This window comes from Oreochromis aureus, linkage group 18 (genome assembly GCF_013358895.1).
Source record: "Oreochromis aureus strain Israel breed Guangdong linkage group 18, ZZ_aureus, whole genome shotgun sequence".
NCBI classification, from domain to species: Eukaryota; Metazoa; Chordata; class Actinopteri; order Cichliformes; family Cichlidae; genus Oreochromis; species Oreochromis aureus.
Window position 1 is genome coordinate 7,143,526 of NC_052959.1, and position 27,271 is coordinate 7,170,796.

Below are 27,271 nucleotides of genomic sequence, written 5' to 3' on the forward strand. Positions count from 1 at the left end.
GTGTCGCTCCCGGTTTATTAAAAATAACAAGGGTGCCTGAATACCAGGGGTTTTGGATCAACGTCAAGTATTTGCTCGGTTTGTTGTTTGCCTGGGAGCGGTGTTAAATCTATAGATTAGTGTCACCATAAACGGTTCCATTAAGCATGTTCTGTTTGGGAGAGTTTCCCCCCCCCAATGCTAATAGTAAAGAGCCACAGTCCGTTGCCTGCGGACAGCAGTAATTACAGCCCAAGAAAGCCGCGTCCAGCCAGCTGCATGGTTTGAGCAATGTAGTGCGGCGAGTTTGCTGCCTGCCTGAGAGAATCCATCACAGAAACAAACCGCCCCCTCCCACTCACGGTGCCCCCGCTTCAGATGCAACTCAAAATACATAAAGCCTCCATGTTGCACAGGGAATGTAGGGCCAGCACACATGAACCGACTGCCTAAAAGTGTCTGGTAACTTTAACGCCGAACAACCTGCGGTCGTTGCATGTTTTTTTTGGACTAGAACAACCATCTGGGCTTCCAAGTGTTTTCAGCGGTGCTCCAGACACGGCCTCGCATTTTGGATAATCGGAGCTTTGCGGCTAACTCGCTAACCCTAAGCTACTTGCTAACTTCAGTTAGTTAGCAATTTCAGCGTCTTTTCTATTTATTTGTTTTTTATAGTCACGCACGCTCCTCGTGTTGCCCACAAACATAGTTGTTTGTAGCGATGGTAGTTTTCGGAAAGCCATAAATGACAGCCATTATCTGGCTTCCATTCACCACTGTGCTAGCTGGCTGGCTACCACCGCTGCCACAACCCCTTCGCCTCGGACGCTTTCCTGGCTTCGTGGGCTAGCTGGTTACCTTCATCTTAAACAGCTAGCTAACAGTAGCTAGCAAAGGAAGCAAGCGCGCTTGTACTATTGACATTGTGGGAACTAAAACAGGAATAACCAATCGTCTAAATGGACCACATGTCCATAATAACCCAAGTTTCCAACCCCAAGGAGGAGGAAATAATATCATTTAACCAGGAAAAAGGTAAGGAAAAAGTCAATTTATGGTACATAACTAATGCTAGCGGGCTCACTACTTTTCTCTGTTGACGTTAGCTTTTATTCGCACTTGCTAGCTGTTGTAGTACTTAAAGACCTCAGTTGCCTTTGTGTGAAAAGATGGAAACACGTCTTTTGTTGAAAAAGGGAAAAAAAAACTAAACTACGCAACAAGTTTATCAGAGGGGCCTTGCCCGGGTAAGTTCTCCAACTAGGATAACGTTTGTTCATTGCGTTTTCAAAATGAAGAGCGCTCCAGCGCGTTTTGTTTTTCTTTAACATTTACAAAAATTCAGTCTACATCAAATTAACGCATATTATGCAAAAGTATTTGCAATAAAACATCTGGATAGTACACTTCTCTTTATGCGTTTGGGCTACATAACTAGACCATATGATCTGACAGCTCTGACAGTTGATTCATGTATGGATCGAGTTCTTGGTGGTTTGGGTTGAGGTTAGCAAGAAGTTCCTAAGGACGAAGCTAATACGCGGACTAAAGAGAACTGTGCTGCTCGTGTTGTGCATCGATTCAGTTTTACTTCATGCACGTAGCAAACCTATCTGTGCAGCTTACGGGAAACTTATTCGGTTTGTCTGAGATGTGAACAGTTGAAACTGTTTTATCCGCGCTTATTGTTTCTCGTGAGGTTTGTGTTATGCAGTGAAATTAACCTCCAGTTTTGGGTCTTGGTATCACTTGTATCACTATGTATCACAAAAATATTCTCTCCTCTGTAATAGATGGGTTTTGTTTTTTTTGTTTTTTTTAAGTTTGTAGTGCTCCAGTGCTGCTTCAACGTGAATGACTCTTCCACAAGCCCATAGCTCCTAATATCCAGTGATTCTCATTCCTGACGCCCTTTGACACTTTCCCTATGCACCGGGTCACCCTGGTGTAGGGTGTGTATCAATATCACATCTCAAACTTCTCTTCTCAGACCATCAGTAATGTGAGAACTTGAGTCTTTGAAGCACAACAATGCATTTGCCTGTAAGCTATAAAAGTGACCCAGAGTAACTGCTGTGGATTCTGTGTCACTTGAATATACGTGGGTGTCTTGGGAGGTTATTCTTGCATGTATGCTGGAGTTTAACTCTTATGGTGGAGTTATATGGGTATATGGCAATTAAACTAATCATATGCCACTACAGTGATATAACAGTGTTAAGACAGCTTGCTGGATCGGTAAGCATATAACGTGTTTAGCAAGCCTGTTACAGATAGTTGGTCTTCTTCTGAAGACATGCACTTTACTGCACCCAGGTAGTATTTTAGTATGATTTCAGTGTGTTTGCCAACAGAGGCGTTCGAGTGCAAGCATTCACTCTGCTAGAATTCATTGTTTGCGTGTTGGGTTGCTGGATGAAATAACATAAGACTGAGTGCGAGAGTGTGCGTGTAACAAGACACAGTTGAATTACAGGATGAAATAGAGCAGTGACAAGGATGCTCACTTCTCACAATAAATAATATAATCAATATAAGGATTGTATAAGTCTTTGTCCTTTCTCCTCTTTGTTCTTAATCTGGAAAAATGGCAATTCAATTTCAGAATCTGCCAAAAAATAGGGTGCAGGTGGGTCTTCACAAGATACACGTGGGGCAAAACAGATGGCAGGACAGAAGGACTGTGCATATAAATTACAACAAACATGTGGTAACAGCAGTTGTTTTTTTTGTTTTTTTTATTTCAGTCTCTCTTCTTTTTTCTTTCCTAATTAGCAGCCAGTTTTGTGAATAGAATTCAGAGATTTACTTTGCGAAACAAAACTGTCCACATTTGGCACTTGGTCGAAGTTTATAATCACATAATTTAAAAAGTCTATAAATATTTAACAGCGTTATTTCTATACACTCTTACAGCCAGAGTTGACAGCAGGCTTCTTGGCTGCATTTTCTGATGTAAATACAAAGTCAGCCAATGATTTGATTGTCATCTATCTATTGGAGATCACCTAACATGTAACCCATGCACCCATCTGTCCTAAAGGAATTAAATAGGTAGTCTTCCAATTGCCTGAGCAGGCGCCAAACTGTCTGGGCAAAAACTGACCACCTTTGCTCTTAATGTTCCTCTGTTGGCGGTCTTACAACATGTGCCTGCCTCTCACACTGGTTTGGCTCCCAAGCAGCAGCAGCCTATATATAGACCTACAGTCTTGCTGGGAAGGGCACTAACCCCAGAGCCAAGTGTAACTACTTGTAAGATGACAATGATCATTTTCTGTGTTGTCACAGACATACTTTGAAAGGAAAAAAACAAAACAGCTCTTCATTTCCAAAAAGAGGCCATCAGAGCAGTGATTTCTGTGGGTCTTTTTCTTGAATTTGGAGTCTTGTTGATTTCAACAATTTAAACTCGCCACTCTGCTGAGATTGTTGCAATGAGACCTTATTATTTAATACGTCTGTGAGATGGATGGAGTGTCACACATGATCCATTTACTGTTATGATAAATTCCTTGCTAATATTGTTGGAAGATGTCTAAGAAGATTATTCATATGGGGTGACCTTGACTGAGCCCTCTTCTAGCCTCTTCTACTATTAAGTTCTGGGGTTTCCTGGCTATATTTGTTTAATCTCATGAACACATTGAATTTAAATGAGAAGAAGGAAGCACTCAATTCAAATATGCTACAGATTTAGCTTTAATTAAGTCCTCGATTAGCAAAAGGGGTTATAAATATTTCCCAAGCATTAAATTTCTCAAGATTAATATTTGTTTTTTAGAAAAGCACCAAAATATATGTATCTATTGGAAATTATTTATTTTTTGTACTATCTATTCAACGTTTAATAAGTTTTGGTTTCTTGTGGTTACTAATGGAATTAAAATTTAGTGGAAAAATTGCAGGAATACATTTTTTGGTTGTAGTTTAAAACACTGTCTTAATTCTTTTGGTCCCATTTAGTTCTCAGCCAGTTCCACATTTTCCAATCCATGGGATTTATAAGCCTACAAGCTTATCGGTTGCCAATGCCAGGATGTTTTTGTTTGCTTTAAAGTGGGCTGCACATTAGAAAACAGTGATAGCAAACTCACGGCAGTGGAGTATCCACATATACTCACTTAAGCTACTAAAAGACTTCATTTAGGGAATCTACTAAAAGAAGACTCGTTTCCACACTAAGAAAACTTCAATAAAGGAAAAAAAAAAAAGCAACAACAAAAAAAGACAGCACAGGACTGGGGTTGGCTTTCAATAAAGTCTTAATGGCAATGCAACAGTTTTATTACTTGAATCTAAACACAGGCTAAAAACACAGAGACAGAGCAGAAAAAAAGGTATCCACGCTACTCAGTACTGCCAGTTTGAAATTAGTCCACTGAAAGAGTTGAAAGGTGTTGTTTAGAAAAACGTCTTTTGCCGTGGAAACTTGGAGATTGCACTGCTTACAGGAGGTGGTGTGGAATTGGTTGAGCTTCTCTCTGACTAATCCTTAGTCAAATGTGTAGACTGTGTCAACAGTCACAAACCCACCCAGGAGTCGGTAGATTTTGTCACATGTGCGTTGGAAGCCTGAACTTTTTTTCATCACTCAGCTGAGAGATGCACGTAAGAAAGCAAATTATCACATTAGTCAGATCGGACATTAGGCAGTCTTTAACCTGCAGCCCCCTAGTATAATGTCCATGTGATGTCACATTGCGTCAGTGTGGGGAATAACGCAGGTAATAATTTGGAGCATTCAGTGCATGGTGCTGTCTCCTGAATATTGTATACATGCACCCATGCAGCTGTCTCGCTTATACCACACAGTATTTCCAGTACTGTCAATGTGTTTGAAGCGGACTACTGTTATGAAATGACAATTGTATAAAATGTCCACATGGGATTCTCCTGATTTAGGGTGATCAGATGGAAACAGTTTAGGAAACAACAAAAGAATCATCAGGTAGAATGAGAGGTCATGTCCCTTGGTCTGACCCTTACCTGAGCTTAGAGAAAAGTCAAACAAGACTGGGAATATTTTTGCTGTTTCCAAAATGTGTTTGTTTTTTGTTTTTCTGGAATGTGTTGTAAATAAAGGTACTTGTACTTGTGAAGTTCACCACCTCATTAGTGAACTACAGCTCTGCTTTTGCAGGTGAGTGATGTATTTGAGACACAGTTGTGCTCTGTGCCTGACTCAGTAGTCCTGTGAATTTGCTAAGGGTCTTTGTGCAGGAATCAATACCATGGCTGGTTGTAGTGATGAGTCACAGGGAGCTGACAACTGCCTCTCTGTCCCAGTTTTACAGAGCTGAAATGAAAACATAAAGCCCTGTTTAAGCAAAAAAAATAAAAGTTTTGTGCTGCTGATTATGGCCAGATAAAAACTGAGCTCAGTGTAGCCATTTTGAGTATTTTTAACTTAAGCCTGTAAAACACAGAGAACAATGCGGGCAATGTTGATTCAGAGTAATTTGAAAACTTCTGAAGAAAACATTCTTCATTTTCAAGCTGGTAATTTTCCAAACAAATTTCTAAATGTGTTTGCTGCCTTGGTATTTCGTGGTTGTTACAATGTTGTTTTCGCTGGTTTGGGTCTCTCTGGATTGAAGCATTGGGTTGTAGCAAGAAACCCACACGCTTCAGCTTTCTTAGAAGATGCAATAAATGTTTTGTTGTTGTTGTTGTTGTTTCTTTTCCTTGTCGATGGCTGCAGATTATAGTCTGCTCCACTTGGAAGAGCTTATGGCCCTGATAAGATACAACCTAGATACCCAGCAAAACATGCCCTTGCTTGAAAGGCTGTAATTAACATTACTGGAAGACAGTGATAGAGGGAAATGACAGAGAAGCTAGGGAGTGCAGAAAGTGTTTTAATGTATCTGTGACATGCTGTTAGTCAGTCAGCTTCTGATAGCTTTACTGTAAGAGCGAGCTATTAATCTGTTGTAATGCATTATGTGCTTGCTCCACATCCTCCTACATAACATGTTAAGAGATTGTTGTTGTTTTTGTGGCCTCAAGATCCTGTGATGCACAAAACTGTTTTATAGTAAAGCACTAGACAGAGATGGCAGGTTGCAGAAATATTTTGCTCCGAATGTGTACAAGCTTTAGTCAGAGGGGTTTTTTTGTTTTGTTTTATTTTTTAGATATTTACACATTTGTTTAAGGTCCATAGTACAAAGTGGCACAATATCAAGAAGCCAAAAGACATGACATAATGCTATTCACTCTTCACCGGTCTTCAGTTGCAAAAGCATTCTGGTGGGCTGGGCAGGGGGAATGGGTGGAGAGGAATGCAGCCTTGTATAGGCTCTGAGGGGTCTGAGGGCCTCCCACCTCCTCCTTCTCTGCTTCTCTTGTGCATGATCAGGCTGCTTCAGTCACTCACCTGCCAGTTGAAATGTTGCAGGGAATCAAAGGCAAGTTTTCAAAATGGCGGTAGCCACAAAAGCAAATATTAAAAAATAAAGGAGAGAGAGAAAAAAAGAGGGAAGCGTGTACACCCTCCGACTTGTCACTATTAATAAAAGCTCAGTGTCTGATTTAGGCCGCGCTTCGTGGTTCAGGAATGAGAGGCGATTTGGAATCGGAGCAGAGCATGCTCTGAACTGTCACTGAGTGTGACTGATGAGGTCACCCGGCCAGCTAAGTTATTTTCTGATCAGTGGTTCAGCCAGGCCGAGTGCACAAAACAAAACCTAATGCCATTTAATCACACTGTAAAGGTCTCGCCTATTGTTGTCATTCAGCATGGCTCACACCACTGTGGCCACTTAGGAAAATTTGTGGCAAACACATGGCCGTTTTATTAAAACAGGATCTACACCCCGGCATGCAAATATTCAGATGTAAAGGGTGCACAGTTTCATCCTGCTGCGTTTTTATCATAGAATGTCAGTTTGCATATCTTCTTGTTCAGCCTCTATTCTTCCACCCCCTTCCTGTTATTTTTGCCAGCGTCCCAGTCAAACAGCAGCCTAAAGAAGCAGAGGAGCCGAGGGATCTTCAGCACGTTTTTCTGCTGCTTCCGCAACTACAATGTGGACTCTCCAGCCACCAACACCAATGCCAGCTGCCCGCCTCCACCTGTTGAGGAGAACGGATCGCCTCCCAAGGTGAGCTGTTCCACCACTAAACTGTTGCTTGTTGTCCTTTTGAGGACTCTAGAAATATCAGTTTGCAGGTCTTTTCCATCTGTTGTAAACTGTCTGTTTTTGTGAGTAGTATTTTCTCTTTGTGCTATCTCTGTCAATGTGTCGTTGTTTTTGGGGGGGTTTTCTCCTTTGTTTTACTTCCTACCCCTCACCCTGTTTTTGTATGTGTTGTAGTGTGACCAGGTCGAGGTCATCCCTGTCCCTAGTGTATGTATTGCCTTTTTTTTTTTCCTTTTCCTTTGCATGCAGGGTGAGTGGGCTGGTGGCACATCCTGTCTGTGTGGGCTCCACTGCTCCTCAGAGAGCTCTAGCTCTGCTACCGTACCGCAGTTCACTCTCAGCCGATCGTAGCACTGTCTGGCTGTGTAGAAGGTGTACGTGCACCTTTGGGTTTTAATGTCTCAGTGCTTCATCTGCATTAGTGACACTTTGTGGTTTGTATGCTTTCAGAAACACTGTAACACTAACCAGCTAACATTTTTAAGTGCAAACCTGTTTCTGTTAATTGCCTCAGGAGCTTCTACGCAAGGCATTAAACCATTTATTGTGCTACTTATCTATGCAGTTTAGTAATATTGAGAGTGAGAATTAACATTAGCTCATAGTCTTTCAGTTTGGCTACTCAACTATAGACTTAAAGTAATTAATCCTGTCACTCAAGGAAGGACTGAGATGTGATTTGGTGATCTGCGACCCATCCAAGGAAAAGTTGGTGAGAATAACCAACAGTGATTCGATATAATTTCATTCTAAAAGAGCATCCAGTCAATTCCAGCACTGAGCCATAGTTCTCACTTCACTTCACACTCTCATATAGTGTACTGGCATTTCCAAACTTAACACAGTTAAGTTTGATTGATCCCAGCAAAATTAGGATGGCTTTACAGCAGCAGCCAGCTTTATGCATGATACAGATTTGTGAAATTTAACTTGACCTAATAAAGATGTAAAGAGACGAAAGGGTTTTGTTTGTTTGTTTGTTTTGGCTTGAATTCTGTAGTGTCACTGATCTCAGTTGGTTTTTCAAAAAACTACCTCCTCTAACATGGTTTTGGCTTTTTGTTGGCTTAAACCTTACTTAATGCAAAGTGTACAGCATTCATTTTCTCTCTTTGGCTCTGCCTGTCCTTCTCTCTCATGTACTGCTCTCTGACATTATCTGACTTGTCCTCCCTATAGCCGCCAGCCAAATACCTCCTACCAGAGATGAAAATATCTGATTATGGCAAAAAGTGTGTGGTGATTGACTTGGATGAAACACTTGTCCACAGTTCATTTAAGGTAAGGAGGGGCTAAAACTTAGTTTATGGTTTACTGTTGAAATTCTGCACAGTATAACTACTTTTACTACCAGGTTTAACTAAAAGCCAATATTAGGTTTGCCTATATTTCTGCAAACCATTGTTTAGTTTATGTCTTGCAGTGAGAGAAGTATACATTGTCATTATTTCCAAAGTTCAGCTAATGATACACAGGAAGTTGAAGCTGTCTGAATCCATGACATCACTGTGTACACAAAAGAACGAGATGAGCAGGTGGCAGGGGATGTGAGCGAGCATAATATTACAGTACTGATTGTGGCTTATAATGGGTACATGATTGTAGCAGGAAAATACAGACAACCAGGCTGTGTTGGCAACCATCTCCATTCGATACAACATATTTTTGTTGCACTGAAGAATAACTTCTGTGCACTTTTTATTCTTTTTTTTTAATCTCCAAAATGTCCACTTCTGTATGAGGTCAAATGTCTTCTTCTGTCTTAAATTACTACAGAGGCTAAAGGAGGGCAGTGATGATAGAGGTTGTTTTAGCAAAACATACTTTTTTTTTTTTTTTTTTTTTTTTTTTTTTTTTTTTTTGCCCTCAGAGATTAGACAGTCTGCAAATTGAGTTTGTGTTAACAGTACGACCTCTGGGGGTCAGTTGGGGTAGTACAACATAAGTAATTGTATTTTCTTCCCACAGCCTATCAGCAACGCTGATTTCATTGTCCCAGTAGAGATCGATGGTACAGTTCATCAGGTATTGTAGATTTCTTTAAAAACTAATGAATTGTATTGAAGTTTGTCTCTTTAATAGGGTGGATTCCATTTGGTTCTGATGTGAAGATCCTGAAGAAAAGGCTGTTATCCAGTTCAAGTAATCCAGGATAGGCTGTGTGTATCCTGGATGGCCTATTCGTGATTACTTGCACTGGGTGGCAGCCACTGTGCGAAGGGGATGTGGGGGGCATCTAAAGTTATGTGACATAGTAAACAGTCTGATCATTTGAATAATTCCAGAAATGAGTAGCAGGAAGTATTTTGTAGCAATCCTGAAGTTTTCTCATATATTTTCTTATAAATGGCACTGTTCACCTAAATTGTCCTCAGTACAGATAATGTATTTGTAGTGTTTAACACTCCTGTCACACCACGGTTTGTTTTGTTGTTGTTGTTGTTGTTGTTGTGTTGTTTTGTTTTTAAACCTGGTCTTAAAAGCGATGATCTATCTTACAGGTGTATGTGCTGAAAAGACCACACGTGGATGAGTTTCTTCAAAAGATGGGAGAACTATTTGAATGTGTGCTCTTCACAGCCAGTCTTGCCAAGGTATGTTCAAATGTGGACGTGTTTTCTGTTTTGATGTGTTTTGGTTACAAGCCAGTGGTACCTGTGGAACTGTGAACATCGTTAATTTTCTGCTTTCTGAATTTTACATCTCCGTTATTATGCTCTGCATCTGTCCCTTCGTCATGTTAGCCAGTAATGCATGGGTAAGTGTAATGAATGAGGCAAAAGAAACTGTGCTGTGGGAATAATTCCTCTCTAGAAACAGATATTCCTTAAAAGCTAGAATGCGCTTTTCTGTGTCATAGCATAGTGGCACCTTCCCTGTTAATCAAGTGCTGTTATGAGGGACACCATGCTTTGCTTCCTTTTGGAAACCTAGTGTAGCATTTGGCTTTTGTGGGTTGTTTTTGTTTCTAGTTGAAACGTGATTATAAAGATGTGATGTATATTGTCCCAACATTCACAAGTCATATTAGTTTTATTTTATTCCTTGTTTTAATAACAGTTTCCTTTTCCTCTGTTTGTTTTGCTTGGACAGTATGCAGACCCTGTGGCAGACCTGCTAGACCAGTGGGGCGTGTTTCGAGCGCGGCTCTTCAGAGAATCCTGTGTTTTTCACCGAGGCAACTACGTCAAAGATCTCAGCCGGCTGGGGCGAGAGCTCCGCAATGTTATCATTGTTGATAATTCACCCGCTTCTTACATTTTCCATCCAGAAAATGCTGTAAGTTCCCAATCCTCCAATATATTTGTTACATTCAGTGCTACATCTGTTAGACTCTGAATTTTTCTTGCCACAAAGCAGCCTTCTGTTGCATGCTGAATATGATGATGGGAAACAACAGAAGTTAGAAAGAGGAGAAAAAAAAAAAGGCAGATTCCTTCAGCTGCTCTTTGCTGCAGAAGCTGAGTTGCTCTGCGGTTCTTGAAAATATCCCAGCAGTGATCTTTTGGATTTAAATAAGCCTCATACTTGTCCAGGACAGTTTTTTCTTTTTTGTTCTTTAGAATCTCGTGTAATCTTAGCAGTGTGCTTTGAAACACCACCGTGCTGGAATAATCCTCTTCTGTCAAGCTTCTGCATTTTGTATTTGGTGTAGCCTCAGGCATTCGCAGTGCCGCCTATTAAATGTCATTTTTGTCTTTGTCTGCCCAACACCTTTTGCCCTCATGCTGCTTCTCATCATCACACTCCCACCTCTGGTTTTCACTGTCTCTGGTGATCCTGGCCATTTTTACACCAGATACATTTCACTGAGCCAGACGTGACCGTCTTAAGCCTTTTGATTTTATTTTCTTCCCGAAGCCCTTTCATAGAGGCTGACATTATGCAATGCTCTTTACACTGTCTGAGCTGTCAATCTGCCACAGACATTCTAATTTCTGTAGATGACCTCTGTGCCAAGTGTGAAGCATTTCCTCTTCTGTTCTTCTGAGCTGTATCTGTAGGTATTTCACTGCCTGTGTCTGTGAAGGTTCTCAGTCATCCAGGTCATCGTAATCAAAGGAATTTGCAAAGAAAAGCGTCTGAAGTCCAGACGCTTTTCTTTGCAAATTCCTTTGACTTCACTGCCTGTGGCATCATTTTAGGTGGATGGCCTCTGCAGCCTTTCTTAACAGCACTATGGCTATGTCCACACGTACATGGGTATTTTTGAAAACGGAGATTTTCCGTTTTCGTTTTTTTTTTTTTTTTAAATCCGTCCACAAGCAAAAACCAAAAACGAAGGAAAACGCTGCCAGGAACATGCCAAAGCAGCAGGTGGCGATATATTCCTAACCGTGTAGAAATGTTGGCCAATCAGAAGTCTAGAAGCCTGGGTGGGAAAGAGTAAACAAAGATGGCGCATAGAAGCAGAACTGAGACCGAAAACGCCGTTTACGTGTGGACGAAATGTGCAAACGCACAGAAAAATCTGCGTTTTCAAAAAATACCCGGGCACGTGGACGTAGCCTATGACTCTTTGTGTTCCTCCTGATTTCTGCAGCAGCTGTGTTTTGGACTCATGCTGAGTTGGTCACTGATCTTCCCCACCAGTTTCCAGCTTTGTCTCACCATCACATTTCCCCTGGCTGTGAGGCAGGGCAGAAACTAAGAAAGTTCTTGTGCTCTTAGATCATTTTATAACAATGTTCATACAGTGTTTTTGTTTGTTTGTTTGTTTGTTTTTAATTATCTCAACTTAGTTTTGTGTTTCTGACTTCTGTGTCAGTGATTAGTTTCTGTTTTAAAATACTTGCTTCTCGTCTTTAAAATAATCATGTTATTGAGCGGTGACATAATTTCTTTGGTTTCTTGTGGTATTTATCAATCAAGATCAGAATAATTTATTAAGAGCACTAGAGTTCATTTTCTCCAGTAGTGTACTTTTCCTAATTTGGACAAACGTGTCTGCATTTTTATGCTGTAATTGTAGTTTTTTAGTTTTCCTGTTGATCTGATGTCATGTTTGAGCACAGTAGTCATTCAGCTCTACATCTGAAGGCTAACTTTCAGTGGTTTATGCCTCTCCTCAGGTCCCAGTTCAGTCCTGGTTTGACGATATGAATGACACAGAACTCCTGGACCTGCTGCCTTTCTTTGAGGGACTCAGCAAAGAAGAAGAGGTTTATGGAGTCCTGCAGAATCTAAGGAGCAGGTAGCAGGACAGCCCACACTACCGCCTGTGCCCACCAGTCTCCTGTATTGATCTCTGTCCCTTTCTACGACCGTATCTCTCAGACTCAGGCAGATCCTCCCACACGCCCCCTAAGGGGACGCCTTGGAGTCTCACTGTGGAAAACTTCATCATAACCCTGTCTCTGATCTCATCTCCTGGCGACCGGCTGCCTTCTGAGTGCCATCAGAAAAACAAAAACATTTAATATCCCAGGAGCACTGTGTCTCACAAAAATAATAAAAACCACACCAGAAAGTATGTAGAGTGTCCTAAGCTGATAATATCAGGGACAAAATACTAAGAGGAACGAACTTTAATCTTTATTTTCAAATCAACCAAGTTTTACTATTTGGTGAAGTGCTTATTTTAAACGCAAGGAAAAAAGAAGAAGAAAAAAAGCCCACACAAAAAACAACTTTTTGTCTGAGACTTCTTTTGTGGTACCACACAAAAGTCTGAAAAGATTTTGTCCTCATATTGTTGCTATGCAGGCAATTTCTGGTAGTAGAAAGGACTGTGATTCTCTTTTCTTACTGAATGAAGTGCCTTGTGTGACTGTTGTTTATATGGGGAGATATTTTGTACATGGCATATTTCCAGAGTACTCTGGTCTTTTCACATACAGATATGCTTTAAAGTGGACACACAAATATCTTTATATGAAAGTTTGAATTCACTATTTTGTTTTTTTTGGTCATCAAACGCTGGGCAGTTGTCTCATAGTATTCTTCTGTTTTCCCAGTACGCTTGTGCCATTATATAGATGTGACTTTGTTTCTTTCGGCTTTCATTATAAGTAGAAGTAGTTGATTTTGTTTTAGGAAACGGAGGATGTATGCAGTTGCGACACTCACGCCCCACCTGCAGCAAGTCCAGTAGTTCTTTGCGTTTGATAATTTGATCTGAAAGCTCGGGTAAAAATGTGCCATTTCCTTGTCTTTTTTTTTTTTTAAATAATTTGCCAAATAAGAAACTTTTCCTTTTTTTTTTTTTTTTTTTTTTTTTTTTTTAAACAGGCTTCATATCCGTACCAGGGTTGAGCTACAACTGTTAGTCTATTAGTTGTAAGAATAACATGATAGGTTTTATTATTTTGACAAATAGATGTCAAATTTGTTTATGTTTTAATATTACAAGATCAGATGGCTAGCTTTTAATCACTTAAAAAAAAAAAAAAAAAAAATCTTTGTGTGTGTGCATGCACACAAGTGGTGCAGCTTCACCCTTAGAGGGCGGAACTTCCTCTGAAATTGTACACATTTGCAAAGGTGTTCTTTAAGTTGTTTAAACTGGTCCAGGATCTTACAGCAAATGGGTCGAGTGCCATGTTTTCAGTTTTTCCATGTCATCAGTGTCTTTACAGAATAGAGTTGAGTGTCAGAGTCTGGACAGTGTTTAAATCACACCATTCCCCTCATGTACAGTGGTGGCCTGCCCTTGTCCAGCCCTGATAATTTAAAAAAAAAAAAAAAAATCAAGTGGAAATGCCACCTGTGGTGTTTATTTTCCCAGATTCCTTTTTATCCCTTCCTTTTTTAAACTGCTCTTCACCTCAGTGCCTACATTTGAGAGGAGCCCAGCAAACCGAATGCTGCAACATTAGCTTCCATGGCAATAACCGCTTTTATTTTGGAGGGGGAGGGTGGTTTGGGCACTTGGGTTAGAGCACTTGAATAAATTATCTAGTGAGGGTTTGTTAAAGTAAGAGCACTCTAACATTCATTGTCCACATGAGTGGATCCAGAAACTGGACATCCATGTAATATTTAGATCTATTAGTTTTTTGTTTTTTGTTTTGGTCTGGTGACATTCATGTGTTGCAGTGCTGAAAGAACTTGAATTTTGATTGGTTTATCTCAGAAACAGTAGCCAAACATTATGTTAACTGTGTTGCTATAGTAAGCAACTCCTGTTGTGGAGCAAAAGGATGCCTTCTAAGCCTGCAGATGGGTGCTCAGTCCGGGCCAGTCCAGACAGCCCCCTCCTCCAAAAACAATGTTTGGGTCCAGCTCTAAATGAAACACTACTGGGGCACTGCATTAGGACTGTGAAGAACCTCATCATGGGATTAATGCCTTACTGCCTTTGGAGGCACAAAGCAATGTTTCTTCATGAATTCCAAGGTTACACCTCCATGTTTTAGCATCATCTCTCTAGTATTTTCTTATGGAGTGCAAAAACTGATCAGCCATATATGTAGAGCATATTTGGCTCTGGTGGGTTGTGTAACAGTAAAATGGAGCATGTGAAAAGCTCTATGGTGCCATCTAGGGATTGTTTGCCTCCAACAAACCTTTACTGCTTGGTTTGTGGGTCATGGGGTTTATATTTAAGAGACACTAATAATTTCCAACTTTTTTCCCCACCCCCAGTTAAAAGGCTGCTGCTCCTTCAGACATTTTCATTCTTTTCGCATAAGCATTTGTGTTGCGAGTGTGCAGCTCACGATGGTTTCAGTGCAATGTTTTTGTTTTTAAATAAGGAGCGTTTGGTCGACTCTTCTCAACCTCTCAATGATGACCTTTCTCTGAAAATGTTGTTTGTATCATTGTGATATATTTTTCTACCTACATGTTGTCAGTATTTGGGTTTGAAAAGTTGCATATTACCCATTATATCCAGCTTTTTGTTCCTATATCCTTTCAGATCGGTATTGTCCCGCTCTCTTGCCTTTGGTTAAAAAAAAAATAAGTCAGGTCTCGTCCCACCTATTGGGACGATTGTGAGCGTGTGTGTGTGTGTGTGTGTGTGTGTGTGTGTGTGTGTGTGTTCGTTCATGTGCGCTGCCTTTCACTTTTCCTTTTGTCAATTCACTCATAATCACACATTCTTCACTTTGTATTAAGTTAACACCAAAGTTCTAAAACACTTGAGTTTATTTTTTTTTTAAATCAATTTCCTCACTTTGCTTTTTTTTCCTACTTTGGCAGCATGTCATTCTGAGCATCACTTTCTCCCCCTTTATTTTCTTTAATAAATGGCTTCATTGAAACAAATTTGTCATGTCTTCTTTTTTTTTCTTCCCCTGCCCCCATCACACATCTGATGTGGTTCATGAATTAAGGCCAAAGATCTTCACTTCAGTCTGGCGTGACTGCGGTTTCCACCGTCTCTGATGTACCTGATATGGTATGTTTACTGAAAGTTGAGAGAGAATGTCACCGTTTTCTGTCTTTTACAGTCAACCTGATTTATTTTTACCATTCCTTTCAGACATGTCACAATAAAAGCACATTTTTTGGAGGATTGTTGCCTGTCTTCTGTCATCAGACTAAACAGAAACAGATGGTGTTAATGAGCTGGCAGCGGTGGGTTCATGTTTTCTTATAACAAGCTGAAAAATGGCAACGACGCAATTAACCTTTGGGCTCTGCTAACCTTGTTTAGGTACTGTAGGGTGGATATTTAGAGCTTTGTGACTAACAAAACTGCCAGTTTGGCAACAACCAAACGCTCCTGTGAAGCTGATCACGGTGGAAAGGATAGCTGTCTGTTGGAAGAAGTCCTGCAATGCATTTTTGTACAAACTATTTTTGAGCAACTTTACATAATTAAGATGTAAAATAACTCCTAAAGGTTTTCATTCAACAGGAGCTCTTCATTTGTGTGCATCGTTGCTGTGACTGTTTACATAGGGTGTATCCAAAGTTCACAAGGTAATTTCATTCTAGGGAAAGGCAGATGTGGCTCACTGCAAACTGGTTTCTAGTATTGTTTGTATAAAATCAAGTAGTTCATAAAGATATTTCAGCCGGAGACAGGTATATACAGGTATCGTCGCTGTTGCACATTCGAGGGATTGGGCAGATTTATAAGCACTATAATGCTGCATCATTCATTGTGGCTCTGCTGGCTGAGGACCGTTAAGTCATGGATGAATGCAGTGCTTGATGATGATTGTGTTTAACATTTTTATGTGTTCATATTGATTTACAAAAAGAAGTAAAGTCAAGATGTTACATGAGAAATAATCATACTGGATGACTAAAATTACTGATGAAAACAAAGCGCGTCGCTTTCACATCAGCCTGTGCTTCTCTAAAAGTCATAAAATTGTCATTTGGATGAAAAGTTAAAAAAAAAAAAAAAAACATTAAACAGACTAAAAATAAGGGACAAAAGCAGTCTAAAAAGTTTCATCCTATTGCAAACTGAAGTCGGTATGTAGTGAGTGCTGCTTGTACAAATTCAATTTGTAAAAGTGAAGTGTCATATATATGGAGTGTTATAAAGTCTAGGAAGCCCTAGTATGTGTGTGTGTACCCACCTCCCAATACAACCAACATCCAGCTGCAAATCAGAATCTCTAGACTGAAGAGAGGAAAAAAGTCGCAATTCGACTTTGACTAGAATTAAAGCAATAAGTTAATTATGAGCTAAAACTGTGAAGCAGAAAAGGAAAAATAAAATTTTAAAACATGGCTGTAGAAAGGAGGTCCTAAAGTTGGAGACTTCTTATTCGGCATCCATGACCATAATGTGTACAAAAAGTCCAGCTGAGGGGAGGAGGTTTCCGTTCTTATTGAACAGCGGCACGTGTCTGTATCCTGTGTGGGAGCACAAAGGGGCTGCGGTCAGTGATGGCACGGGACAACATGAAGTGCTCTTTGTGGAGCGGATGAATTGGGTTCTCTGTCACACCACAGAGAAGGGACACTTCCCCATCTCTGTTTTCACACTTCATAAATGAATAACTGACTGACTATCAGTGGTTTCACAACACTGGCTTATAGTAAGGAGAAAAAAAAGGACTTGACAAATACAGTAAAAATCCTCTGACAGCTGCTGAACTCACCCATTTTCAAGCTGTTGAAGGGAAGCGTGTACTGCCCGACAAAGTCATTATCAGAAATGGAGTCATAGTCTTCAATGCTGAAGCGGACCAATGCTAGTTCCGGCACATACACGTCAAACTGGAAGTTCTCATTCCAGGAAGGGTTCAAGCCTTCAAAACAGAAAATTTTATATTGTCTTGATTCATTGCGGACACATTAAAATAAAACCAAGGACGTGAACGTGAGGTACCGTTGTTATCAAAAGGTTTGGTCTCTTTCTCTGCGACGTCAGCTGGCACTCCATAGATTTCCACTTTAACCAGCGGGTCTACTATGGAAGACTTCTTCTGGCTCACTTTGGGAAGCTGCTGGGCTGATATGACCTATTGGCAGGTGAAGAATGATCTCGACTTTAAACGGGACTCAAAGGAAATCAAATAACTCCAGTGTGTGTCTGCACAATGAAGACCTCACCATGACATGCAGGGTCTTGTGCTTCAGCCAGTCTCCTCGGGTCAGGGTGATGGGGTCAAAATCTGTGGCTACGTCCCTCATGAAGGCTGGTTTCAGGATGTAGCCGCTTTTGCCATTAACCAGGAATCTGCCCTGGTTCACATCCATGTCTGTACAGGGAGTCTGGAAGTTTAAGGCCACTTAAAAAAACAAAACAAAAAGAGAATAAAGTGAACATGAGCTCTTGGCCACTGCTGTATAATTATCAGTGTTTGTTATTTCCTCTTTTAGCCATTACCAATTTGGCAGCCAGCGTTCCACAGAGGCACTGGGTTGTAGTTTGAGGAGTCGGTCCTGGAGCCGGCTGGATAGATGCGACTAAACTTTTCCACATTGTGGCGCACGTAGGCGTTCGCTGTGGGAGGAGGGGACACAAGATTTATTGACAGTGCTTAATCAAAGTTTGTGAGTTCCTGATAGTTTCTCTTCCTTTACCCGACTCCTCTGCCAGCTTCATGGCCTTCCCCTCCTTGAAGGATGCCATTTCATAGAAGCTCAGGTTTTTTTGGGCATCTTCGAAGCTGTTGAAGTGGACGCTCTTAAAGTAGATGACCATGTCGGACAGCTCCTTCGCTAGCTTCAGCTTTTTCTTTCAAATATTGTGCAGAATTTAAGGGTGAGTAAACATCACGTGTGTGGTAATGTGCTTATTTTCATGGGCTCGACTACCTTTGTACTCTTCTCCTTTTGCGCATCCTCATCATTCGACTCTTCCTCCTCCGTCACATCGTTGTCATCTGCAGCTGCCTCAGCGAAAGTGTCTTCCAGTTTGTTTAAACGTTTCCCTTTGATCAGGAACTTCCCCTTTAGCTCCTGAGGGACGGTACATGCACACACACACACACACACACACACACACACACACACACACACACACACACACACACACACACACACACACCATTTATCTCCTATGATCGGTTCAGCCTTGACAATCCTGATGAAACTAGTGAAACGGATACTAACCTCAGGAGATGGGAAATTTGTGGGCATGCCATCACTCAGAGGAGAGGTGATGAGTGCACTGCCAAGGATGGAGCTCATGTGGCGGGCCATGACTTCCTGCTGTTCCACGCTGCAGTGGTTCTCCAAGGAGAGAATCACTGGATATTGGGATGTCTGAGGAAAAGCAGGCAACCCCCCCCCCAAAACAAACACATATACAAATAAGTGTGTTGCTGGATGTTGAGTGGAAACATGCTGGATACCAACAGATGCTAAACATACCTTGAAGGCATGCTCACTGATGGCTTTGATCACATCTTTAAAGAGGATCTTGGAGGTGAGAGTGTAGCCGTGGTAGATCACGGGCTCATTATCCGGTCCGTCCCAGCAGTCCAGCTCCACACAGCGGCAGCCTTTCTGCAGAGCCCTGAGAGTGTTGGAGTGAGCATTAGTGACCAAATATGTTGTTTAAACTAACAGTTCAATCAGTGAAACGGCGCAACGTGGCGAGAGATGGTTACAAGAAACTATTTAAAAATCCAAGTTGTAATGAATTGGTCTCAGTGATTCAAGAACTGACAGATTATATGGCACATAAACACATACTACCCTCACTGCCCGCTTAGCACAATTAACCAAGATGTTAAAGGACATCATCATTTTTAGTCTTTGACTCTAGTAGAGTAACTTTGCATGACTTGCAGTTCAAAATGAGCTTTTTTTGTCTTAAATGAAACAAGCCATTTTAGTTCCCTTCCCCTTCCGTTTAAGGTAACTTTCTTCTGACTGGCTGCCCCTCACAAATGCAGGATTTGAACAGAAGGTGTGTGGGGCATTTGGAAGACCCCCTCTCTAAGACAGATATATATCAACAGATCAGATCTTTGTTCTCGTTATTTTAAGTGTTGGCCATGTTTAATGCTGAGCTTCCACCATTGTAATAACAACTACAGAACTAAAAAACAAGAACAAGTATGAAAGGTCCCATTTAAAGTCAGTAAAAGTGACAGACTTCCTACTGACAAAAACAGTGCTGCTGTCTTTTCATCCCTATTTCATGTTAGTGACTGCACTGTGAGTTAATGTTTTGGGTTGTTTGTTTTGATGGTGCAGCTGAGTGCTCCCACCAGTTATTTTTTAACTGATCTGGGGTTGAATAATGAGATTACATCTCTGTGGTTCCTTTGCACACAGATAGGAAGATGACCAAAGATCCAAGTTTGGATAAATAACTAGCCAAAAACTTTCATCAAGGACAAATTACTGAATCTCAGGATGGAAAGTGTTACCTAATGTACGCCTCTGTGCTGCTGGGGCCTTTGAGCTGATCCTCCATGAGGTAGGTGTTGTGAGAGGAGGAGATGAAGTAGTGGTTGAGGGGCTGGCTCATATCCTGGTACACGTCCTTGTGGTCTGGATTCAGAATCATGGCATCTGGGTGATTCAGGTACATGAGGAAGCCATCTTTGGACAGCAGCTTCTTCTCTTTGGCTGAAAAGACAAATACACACAAAATGCAGCAGATCAGTCTACAGTGCATTAAAAAAAAAACAACAACAAGAGTTCAGTCATTTATCTGTGGACAAAGTCCATGAGACTCTCTTAATCCCCGAGACATCTTGGACAGAAAGAAGTGCAATTTCAATAATAGATCTGAGTTTTTCTACATGATAAAGAAATGCTGTTGTAAAAAAAGAAACATTTGTCAGCAGGACTCTTAAACTGTAAGAAATAACTGTAAAATTAAAAAATAAGTTCTGGTAGCACATCGGCCAGACTGTTCTACAGCGGAGTCAAAAAACAACAAGATTTCTGTTGCTTCATTGTTTGTGGATTAGTTAATTCATTTACTCCAGTATGAATGGTTGAGGTCTCTATCATTAGGAGAAACTATACTAACAACAAAATACAGTTCACATTTTCCAAAGCCATCCACTGGGCTGTCATTGGTGTCTTTACTGGGCCAATTCAGGCTCTCGGACCTTATGTTTGGCACACTTGTTTTAGGATGTTCCTGCAGGTGTGAGACCAGCCTGAGAAAATTATATTTCCCTTGTAAATATTTCATACTGAGGTCGAAGGTAAGACTACCTTATTGAGAAGGATGCAGACTCAACTGAATGAAGGTTACTTCTGTTTATATAGTGGCTACAATCCAGGTTTGACATTACATGAAACTGTTGCTTAGATGCATATTCACACTTCCTGTTCCTAAACCAGCTTTGAAGAAGAACACTTCTGGAAATCCAAAATCTGTACAATTACTACGTAGTAGTAGTCATGTGACCAAAGTCTGAAATTTATGATTGCAATCTCACAGCATGATTGCTGCTATAGCTACATCTACTGGGAATGCAGATATGAAGGTATGAAGCAGTGATACACTGACACTCATGAAAAAGACAAAACAAACCCAGATAGCAAAAATGAAATGTTTGAAATTTCAACAAAGAAGAAAATCTAGTCCTCCAGCTGTGGGGAACATACCAAGGAAGCCAAAGCTTTGAAAGAAGCAGAGGAACATACATCGTAGCATCTCTTTCAACAGCCACTATCCATGTTCAGTCTTTATCCATCAAAGTTTGTGCATATTCCAAGTTTATTATATTGGAAGCCACATGGACTTGGGGTGGCTGTAGCTCAGGTGGTAGAGCAGGCAGGTAACCGGAAGGTTGGCGGTTCAATCCCAGGCTCCAACAGTCTACATGCCTTGGGCAAGATACTAACCCCATGTTGCCCCCATGAGCGCAACCCCATTTTGCTGTCCGATGCATTCATCGGCGTGTGAACGTGTATGAATGTTAGACAGTAAGCACTAAACAGTTCAGAAAAAGCGCTTGTGTGAATGGGTGTGATTGGGTTAATGAATTAGTTGTATAAAGCGCTTTGAGTGCTCAGATAGAGTAGAAAAGTGCTATATAAGAACCAGTCCATTTACCATTTACCACGGACTAACTTAAAAGATCACGAAAAGGTCGCAGTGTGCTGGAGCCTTAGACTCGGGCTGCCATAGACTGCAATTCCAGAGGAACAGAACGCAGAATAATACACAGCTGGAAACCACGAGCTTGAAAACACAGTGGTTTTTAACCCTGGTAACCATTAGGCCATTCACGGGATACAGCTCACTGATTTTTAAAAGACGAAAACCAGCAGAGCTGCAGTCCTGAAAAGACCTGAAAGAGGGCCGTGTACTGACCGTTTTCATCTGGCTCATACATCTCGATGATTCTGTGCGCATCAGCCAGCGTTGCTTTCTCCCTCTGTTCTTTCATCAGGAAATCCACCAGGTTCTGAGCGCTCATAAAGCCAGTGGTTTTGGCGTACTCCCCATAGATAACATCAATTTCGTCCCGTTGGGTCAAGAGATCATAAAAGTGTTTGATCTCCTCTCCTGTCAGGGTTCCAGACTTTGACTTGTCACATTTCTGCATTGGGGGAAAGTAACACAAAGATTAGTCAACATTTTAAGTTGAAAATAATGCACTATAAAACTATTAAAAGCTGGATTTGCTATTAATGATAAAGAAAAAAAATATGTGGGCTAAAATATCAAGTTAGCACTGATTTCGTCTTGGAGCACTTCATTAGAGCTTCAATGGGTTACTACAGCTTAGCTGGGAAGGCTCCAAGAATATGCATTAAAACATTTTCTGCCATTAGGAAACGTTAAGAAGTTCTGAGGAAATAACCTTGAAAAGCATTTCCATGTATTCATCATCCACTTCGATGTTGATCAGATGCAGGAAACTCTTGACCTCTGACGGGCTCAGGTTATCGTCTTTGTTCTTGTCTGCTTTCCTCAAGCAGCTTAAGATCCAGCTGGAAGGTTTGTGATTTAAGGTGGAGATAAACAGGTACCTGTCCAACTGAATGTGACTTATTTACTTATACCACCTTTGTTTAGCTAAGCTCAGGATAGATTAAAGAGGACCTGGAGTGCTTTTGTCCTTTTTTCTGTCATATATGCTGTTATAGTGGTGGATGAGATGCTCATATTACACATGGCCACAGTTTTAAATAATGAATCAGAATATGTGAAATAATCTCTGAGCACTCTAAACACTCAGTTTCTGAAAATTTGTTTTCCCACGGCTCTGTTGGACAGCCAAACAAGAAGAAAAAAGACGGCACACATGGAAGGTGGCCTTAAAGGGAGCGGCGCTAAAACGGCTTCAAACTTACACGCCCCACGGCCCAGCACAAAATAAATAAGGGTTATATTAAACTATCAATAAGGCAAAGTCATTCTAGTGGAGCCAAAAGGTGAAAATAAGGTGCAGGAAATGAGTACAAGAGATTCCTTTTAAATCTTATTCGATAGGTGATGACCAATGAAGTCTTAATAACAGGTTATTAACAAACAGCCACCTGTTTGAGCTCCATTTACTTCAGCTTGCTCACAGTACAGCTTCTACTGTCGTGTAAAAGGATACTGCTCTGTCTTCTGCTTTTGACTCAGGTTGTTTAGGTTGGAGACCACTTTCTGCATGCTTTTAACCCACTGCTTTGCCTCCTCCTCCGAGCTGGCGATGAGGTCCAGGTTCTTGCGGCGGCTCTTGAAAATGATGGAGAAGCAGCGGTCCTCCACCTGCTCCTCCGTGTTCTTCTTCAAGCCCTCCGACTGACGGCCCATTTGCACCGCCGAGATGTCATCAAGCGAAACTGAAGACAGAACGAATGTTATTCAACATTCATTTATTTAAAAAAATCCACTTCCTGTCATTCAAATATGTAGCATGTGGCACACTGCTGAAAAGCAACACATTATCTTCAAGCACACGCACAAGCCTGATGTTTGCAATTTCCCCTGCCTCCCACTGAAGTCAGTAATGAGCGGAGACGTTGGATGTACATGACTACATGACAGCAGTTTCTGGGTGTCATACAAGCAGAAAATACAATAAGAGCCATTTCTAACCACTCCCAATACTCAACTATCACTATCTGCCTATAAAACAAATCACTATCTCTACAAACACACCCACATTGCTATCAGGAGCAACCCAGATGTGTATGATAATACCAAGGACTTTGTGTAGCTTTGTGATCAATCCAATCCTTATATAATCCACAAAGTTTTGGTTGTGGTGGGAGTGGAACCCCAAAGGTGTTTGCTAATGCAAAGTAATAAAAAGTGTAAAGAGACGACGTGAGATTAGACAGATGTGTGCCAAGGGTTTGCCCGTCTCACACACATTCTGCTGGGAAGCTAGGGCGGCACTCACAGGTATCGTTTTTCTTGAAGGTCTTCTTGGATTCGCGCCACATGGTCTTGCAGTCCTCCTGGAGCCTGAAGTAACGCGTCTTCTTCCAGCTTGGGGAGAGGACCTTCAGGAGGTCTCCCCCCTTCAGGAGAAACTGGAGGTCGGGATCACCCTCCAAACCTGAGGAAGGAGGGAACAGAAGACCACTTTAGAGAAACTGCAGGAAAAGTGCAAACGCTCAGAAATCCCAAGCAGGCCATCATTAGAAAGTCATAAAAGTTCATGGCTTTGCAAACACACGCGCACACAAAAGGTTTTACGCTGTGACAACAACGTAGTAGCAGTCTGACCCTGGATAACATTTTGGTTTCGTCCGTTTGGCAGCGCAGCCTACCTAGGAGCTTTACGTTCGTTTGTATCACTTTCTGGCCCCTGGCATACTGGAGTAACTCCTCAGACCTGCTTTTCTCGGGTTCTTTTCGTATGCACGACATGGTGCTGCCCGGAGCTGCCAACACTGTCTGTGTTCACAAGGGACCGTGTGGAGAAGGGCGTGTACCATCCCCACTCAAAGTTCACTCAGCTCCGTCACGTCCCCTTGAGTTTACAGTCAGCTGACAGCTTGCCCGTGCAGGAACACTGCCGCGGAAAAGGAAGCGACTCCAGACTCGTCTGTTTGAACATTGCTCCTGTGTTCATTTTTCAGGATTTGATCAGCATTCCCATACTCACTGTTAACTTCAGATGTTTTAGTTAGCGTAAATTACCTGCTAGCAGATAATAGTAGTGCTAGCAAATAAAAGCAGCCACAAGGCATAATTAGCGTGAAATGCCTCGCATACGTTAGTTTGGAAAAGATTTGACGTGGAGCCAAGAGGGTGGAAATTCCATCAAATTATGGCGATTGGAATCTAAGTTAACTGGTGAGTTTAAAAACTGGGACTTTGAGTAGAGGAGTGGTGTCAAACATGCGGCTCCGGGACAAAAAAAGGCATCATTAATGACTGATGTATTTCAATAATACACACTGCCTTTCATTTTATGGTGCTGTTGGAGGGTTTAAAGTACTTCCATACAATTAAAAGGAAAATTTTGATTGGTGTTGGTCAGAACCACCCGAGGCTCAAACGGGACTGTATGTGATGCATATTTCTTGTGAAATTGCAGCGCTTCTATTGCTTCTCCCTGAGGTGGTCTGTGGCTTGCTGCTAGGAAGCTGTAAATAGGCTGAGATTTTTTTTTTTTTTTTTTTTTGTTAAGCTGAACTAATAGGAGGCTTATAATATCAGAGTCCAAGAATATAACATCATCATTATTATTACTACAAACATAAGTTTGATACCTGCGCTGGAGCCTGGCTACAGTTGACTTCTGCATTAGTTATCTTATGGGCTCCATCTAGTGGTGACAAGACGGTACTGCTAAGCGCCGTGATTTAACTCCACATTACTAAACTTCTCATTATTAAAAATACAATAAAATCAGCAAACAGGCCTGCGATTACAGGACAACAAGCGGAGTGAGTCATGCGATAAGATTAATATTTCCTCGTCCCTAGCCTCTATAGTGGGATGTGGAAGGCTGATTTGACTCTACAAGCAGTACGTGCACCGCCTTAGTTTGGTAACATTTGAGCTTGCAGCAAGGTGAAACCGAGCTGAATGAAAGGTGCCACACCTTTTTGAGTGTTTAAATGCACACAGGTGATTGTCTTGGAATTTTTCACTCGATTAAGCGGCAAAAAAACAAATAAAAATAAGAGTAAAATAAATATACATAGGACCGATATATTTTAACGCAGAAAATTAGATTTTTAAATGTAAGGAATAAAAACCACTTTCCTTTGCTGACATGTAATCTTTGCCTTAGGGGTTATCGGATTTGGAAAACAGTGGAAGTTGGCCAAATCCAAGAAAGGCACAGTATATTTTAACTTGGTGACTTAATCCGAGATGCATCCTACCTTTAAGTTTATTTTCGATCCCGTTCGTTTCCATCTCGTCTTGAGTTCACTCCGCTTTACGCAGCCCGATCTTCCCCTCACTTCATGCAGCTTCTCGTGAAAAGTTGCCGCTTCTTTCTTCCATATGCACAAGACACAAACCCGTTTTTGTTGCTGTTGTTGGTTTATTTTTGTTTTTTATAAGGAGGCTTCTGACAAGTTTGGGTACAAGGCGAGCGAACGCGGGCACACGCGTGGGTTTCTCCTGGCAGTCTGAACGGTGTCAGTGACTCCCGCAGGCTTCAACACCGGTTTGACGAGCCTGCCATTCAAGCCGCTGTGCTGATGTCACAGCAAGTTACACCTTTAGGTGAGCTTCTGCCATCCTGGATCGATGGGACTGGGTAGCGTAACCTTGTAGCCAGCATGCAGAGCATACGTCGTTATTACCTGAAAGTTTTCCGCGCACCTGCAGCCAAAAATGGGGGAAACAATCCCGCATACTTTTCTAATTCTGTTGTATGTACACAAGACTCAAGCTACCACTCCCTGAGCCTCAGAGTCTATTCCTCACCAAAAGATAATTCTGCATGTGAATAAACAGGGAGGGGTCGTTCATTTGAGAAGCATGCAAGCTTAGATAACCCATGGAAACATAATCAACTTCTGCTAAAGCCTTTTGCAGTGTTTTTTTTCTTTTTTTATGGACACCTGTTCCTCTTTTGAAACTCCACCAAGGGGCTGAATAGCAAATTTGGCTAACTGCCACTACATAGCCTAGTTTTCTTTTCTTTTCTTTTTTTAACTGTGACTTTAAGCATATTCGTTGCACTGAACGGGGCAGATAAAGTTTTCACCCTTTTCTCTTCATGCACAGCTTTCCTTTGGAGAGATAAAAGCCCTGCAACCACTGGTGTGCTGGGGCTCTTGTGGCTCTCAGCACTTCCCTTTCAGGCCTGGCTTAGACTCAACGCACTGTCAGCATTAGGATGAGTGAGCTTTCATGCACCATCACAAGGGGAGGGGATGACCACCTCCAAAATCTACGCAGGGAGCGGGGGTCGGGAAAACAGGCGGTGTGGGGAGGGGGGACAAGACTAAAAATAAAAAATTAAATAAATAAATAACCTTGACTAGATTTGTAGAGGTCAAGATTTATGGTTACTAATGAACTCCACACTGCTATTACTGTAAAAGACAAGACAGTGAGTTCTTTAGCTCAGCATTTACTTTAATATTTAACTTAAGTCATTGCATCAAAGGTGGGCGAAAAAGTACCAAGTGTAAAACCAAGCAAAATGAAACTTTCCAAGAAAATCACTTTAACCAGATAATGAAAATCAACAAAAAAACAAAACCCAACGAAAACAAACTAAGCAGATATCATGAGGCTTCTTTCATTGGTACAAGCTGTCTCTGCTTAGTGTCTGCGCTTGCAAAACAAGCAGGAACAGGCCCAGCTGTTTCCTCACATACCATTGATACCATCCAAAGTTTTGCTTTTCCCCAAAACACCCCCGTGCAGTACGGGTGCTGCTTTACTCACA

At 41.3% G+C, this 27,271-nt stretch overlaps 2 protein-coding genes across 7 annotated transcripts; one reads left to right on the forward strand and one right to left on the reverse strand.

The window, feature by feature from the left end:
- The first annotated feature begins 217 nt into the window (after positions 1-217).
- On the forward strand, positions 218-16,433 carry ctdsplb (CTD (carboxy-terminal domain, RNA polymerase II, polypeptide A) small phosphatase-like b). Of its 5 annotated transcripts, none has more exons than XM_039602810.1 (9): positions 218-1,014; positions 6,931-7,088; positions 7,302-7,334; positions 8,307-8,408; positions 9,096-9,152; positions 9,629-9,721; positions 10,221-10,406; positions 12,200-12,321; positions 15,407-16,433. In XM_039602810.1, the coding sequence occupies exons 1-9, from the start codon at positions 939-941 to the stop codon at positions 15,456-15,458; spliced, it is 879 nt and encodes a 292-aa protein (XP_039458744.1). In that variant the 5' UTR covers positions 218-938; the 3' UTR covers positions 15,459-16,433. The 5 variants fall into 5 exon arrangements, with proteins under 5 accessions (XP_039458744.1, XP_039458746.1, XP_039458745.1 ...); XM_039602811.1 differs by lacking the exon at positions 15,407-16,433 and adding an exon at positions 12,405-15,338 and having other exon boundaries at positions 219-1,014; XM_039602812.1 differs by lacking the exon at positions 7,302-7,334.
- Positions 16,240-26,318, reverse strand: LOC116333763 (1-phosphatidylinositol 4,5-bisphosphate phosphodiesterase delta-1-like). 2 transcript variants are annotated; one of them, XM_031757017.2, is made up of 15 exons: positions 25,746-26,318; positions 23,804-23,962; positions 23,012-23,240; positions 22,268-22,397; positions 21,775-22,003; positions 19,865-20,066; positions 18,858-19,002; positions 18,597-18,749; positions 18,300-18,443; positions 18,066-18,219; positions 17,869-17,985; positions 17,592-17,770; positions 17,368-17,500; positions 17,138-17,287; positions 16,240-16,889 (listed from the first exon to the last, which is right to left on the reverse strand). In XM_031757017.2, the coding sequence occupies exons 1-15, from the start codon at positions 25,777-25,779 to the stop codon at positions 16,798-16,800; spliced, it is 2,250 nt and encodes a 749-aa protein (XP_031612877.1). In that variant the 5' UTR covers positions 25,780-26,318; the 3' UTR covers positions 16,240-16,797. The 2 variants fall into 2 exon arrangements, with proteins under 2 accessions (XP_031612877.1, XP_031612876.1); XM_031757016.2 differs by lacking the exon at positions 25,746-26,318 and adding an exon at positions 24,177-24,337.
- Positions 26,319-27,271: the final 953 nt, after the last annotated feature.

Coding starts and splice junctions, on each gene's coding strand:
- ctdsplb (XM_039602810.1), top strand. CDS start 939: ATGGACCACATGTCCATAATAACCCAAGTTTCCAACCCCAAGGAGGAG. Junction 7,335..8,306: donor AGGTCATCCCTGTCCCTAGT/GTATGTATTGCC, acceptor TCCTCCCTATAG/CCGCCAGCCAAATACCTCCT. Junction 10,407..12,199: donor TTTTCCATCCAGAAAATGCT/GTAAGTTCCCAA, acceptor GCCTCTCCTCAG/GTCCCAGTTCAGTCCTGGTT.
- LOC116333763 (XM_031757016.2), bottom strand. CDS start 24,276: ATGTCGTGCATACGAAAAGAACCCGAGAAAAGCAGGTCTGAGGAGTTA. Junction 22,004..22,267: donor ACATGGAAATGCTTTTCAAG/GTTATTTCCTCA, acceptor CCCCCAATGCAG/AAATGTGACAAGTCAAAGTC. Junction 17,288..17,367: donor CAAACCTTTTGATAACAACG/GTACCTCACGTT, acceptor TCTGTTTTGAAG/GCTTGAACCCTTCCTGGAAT.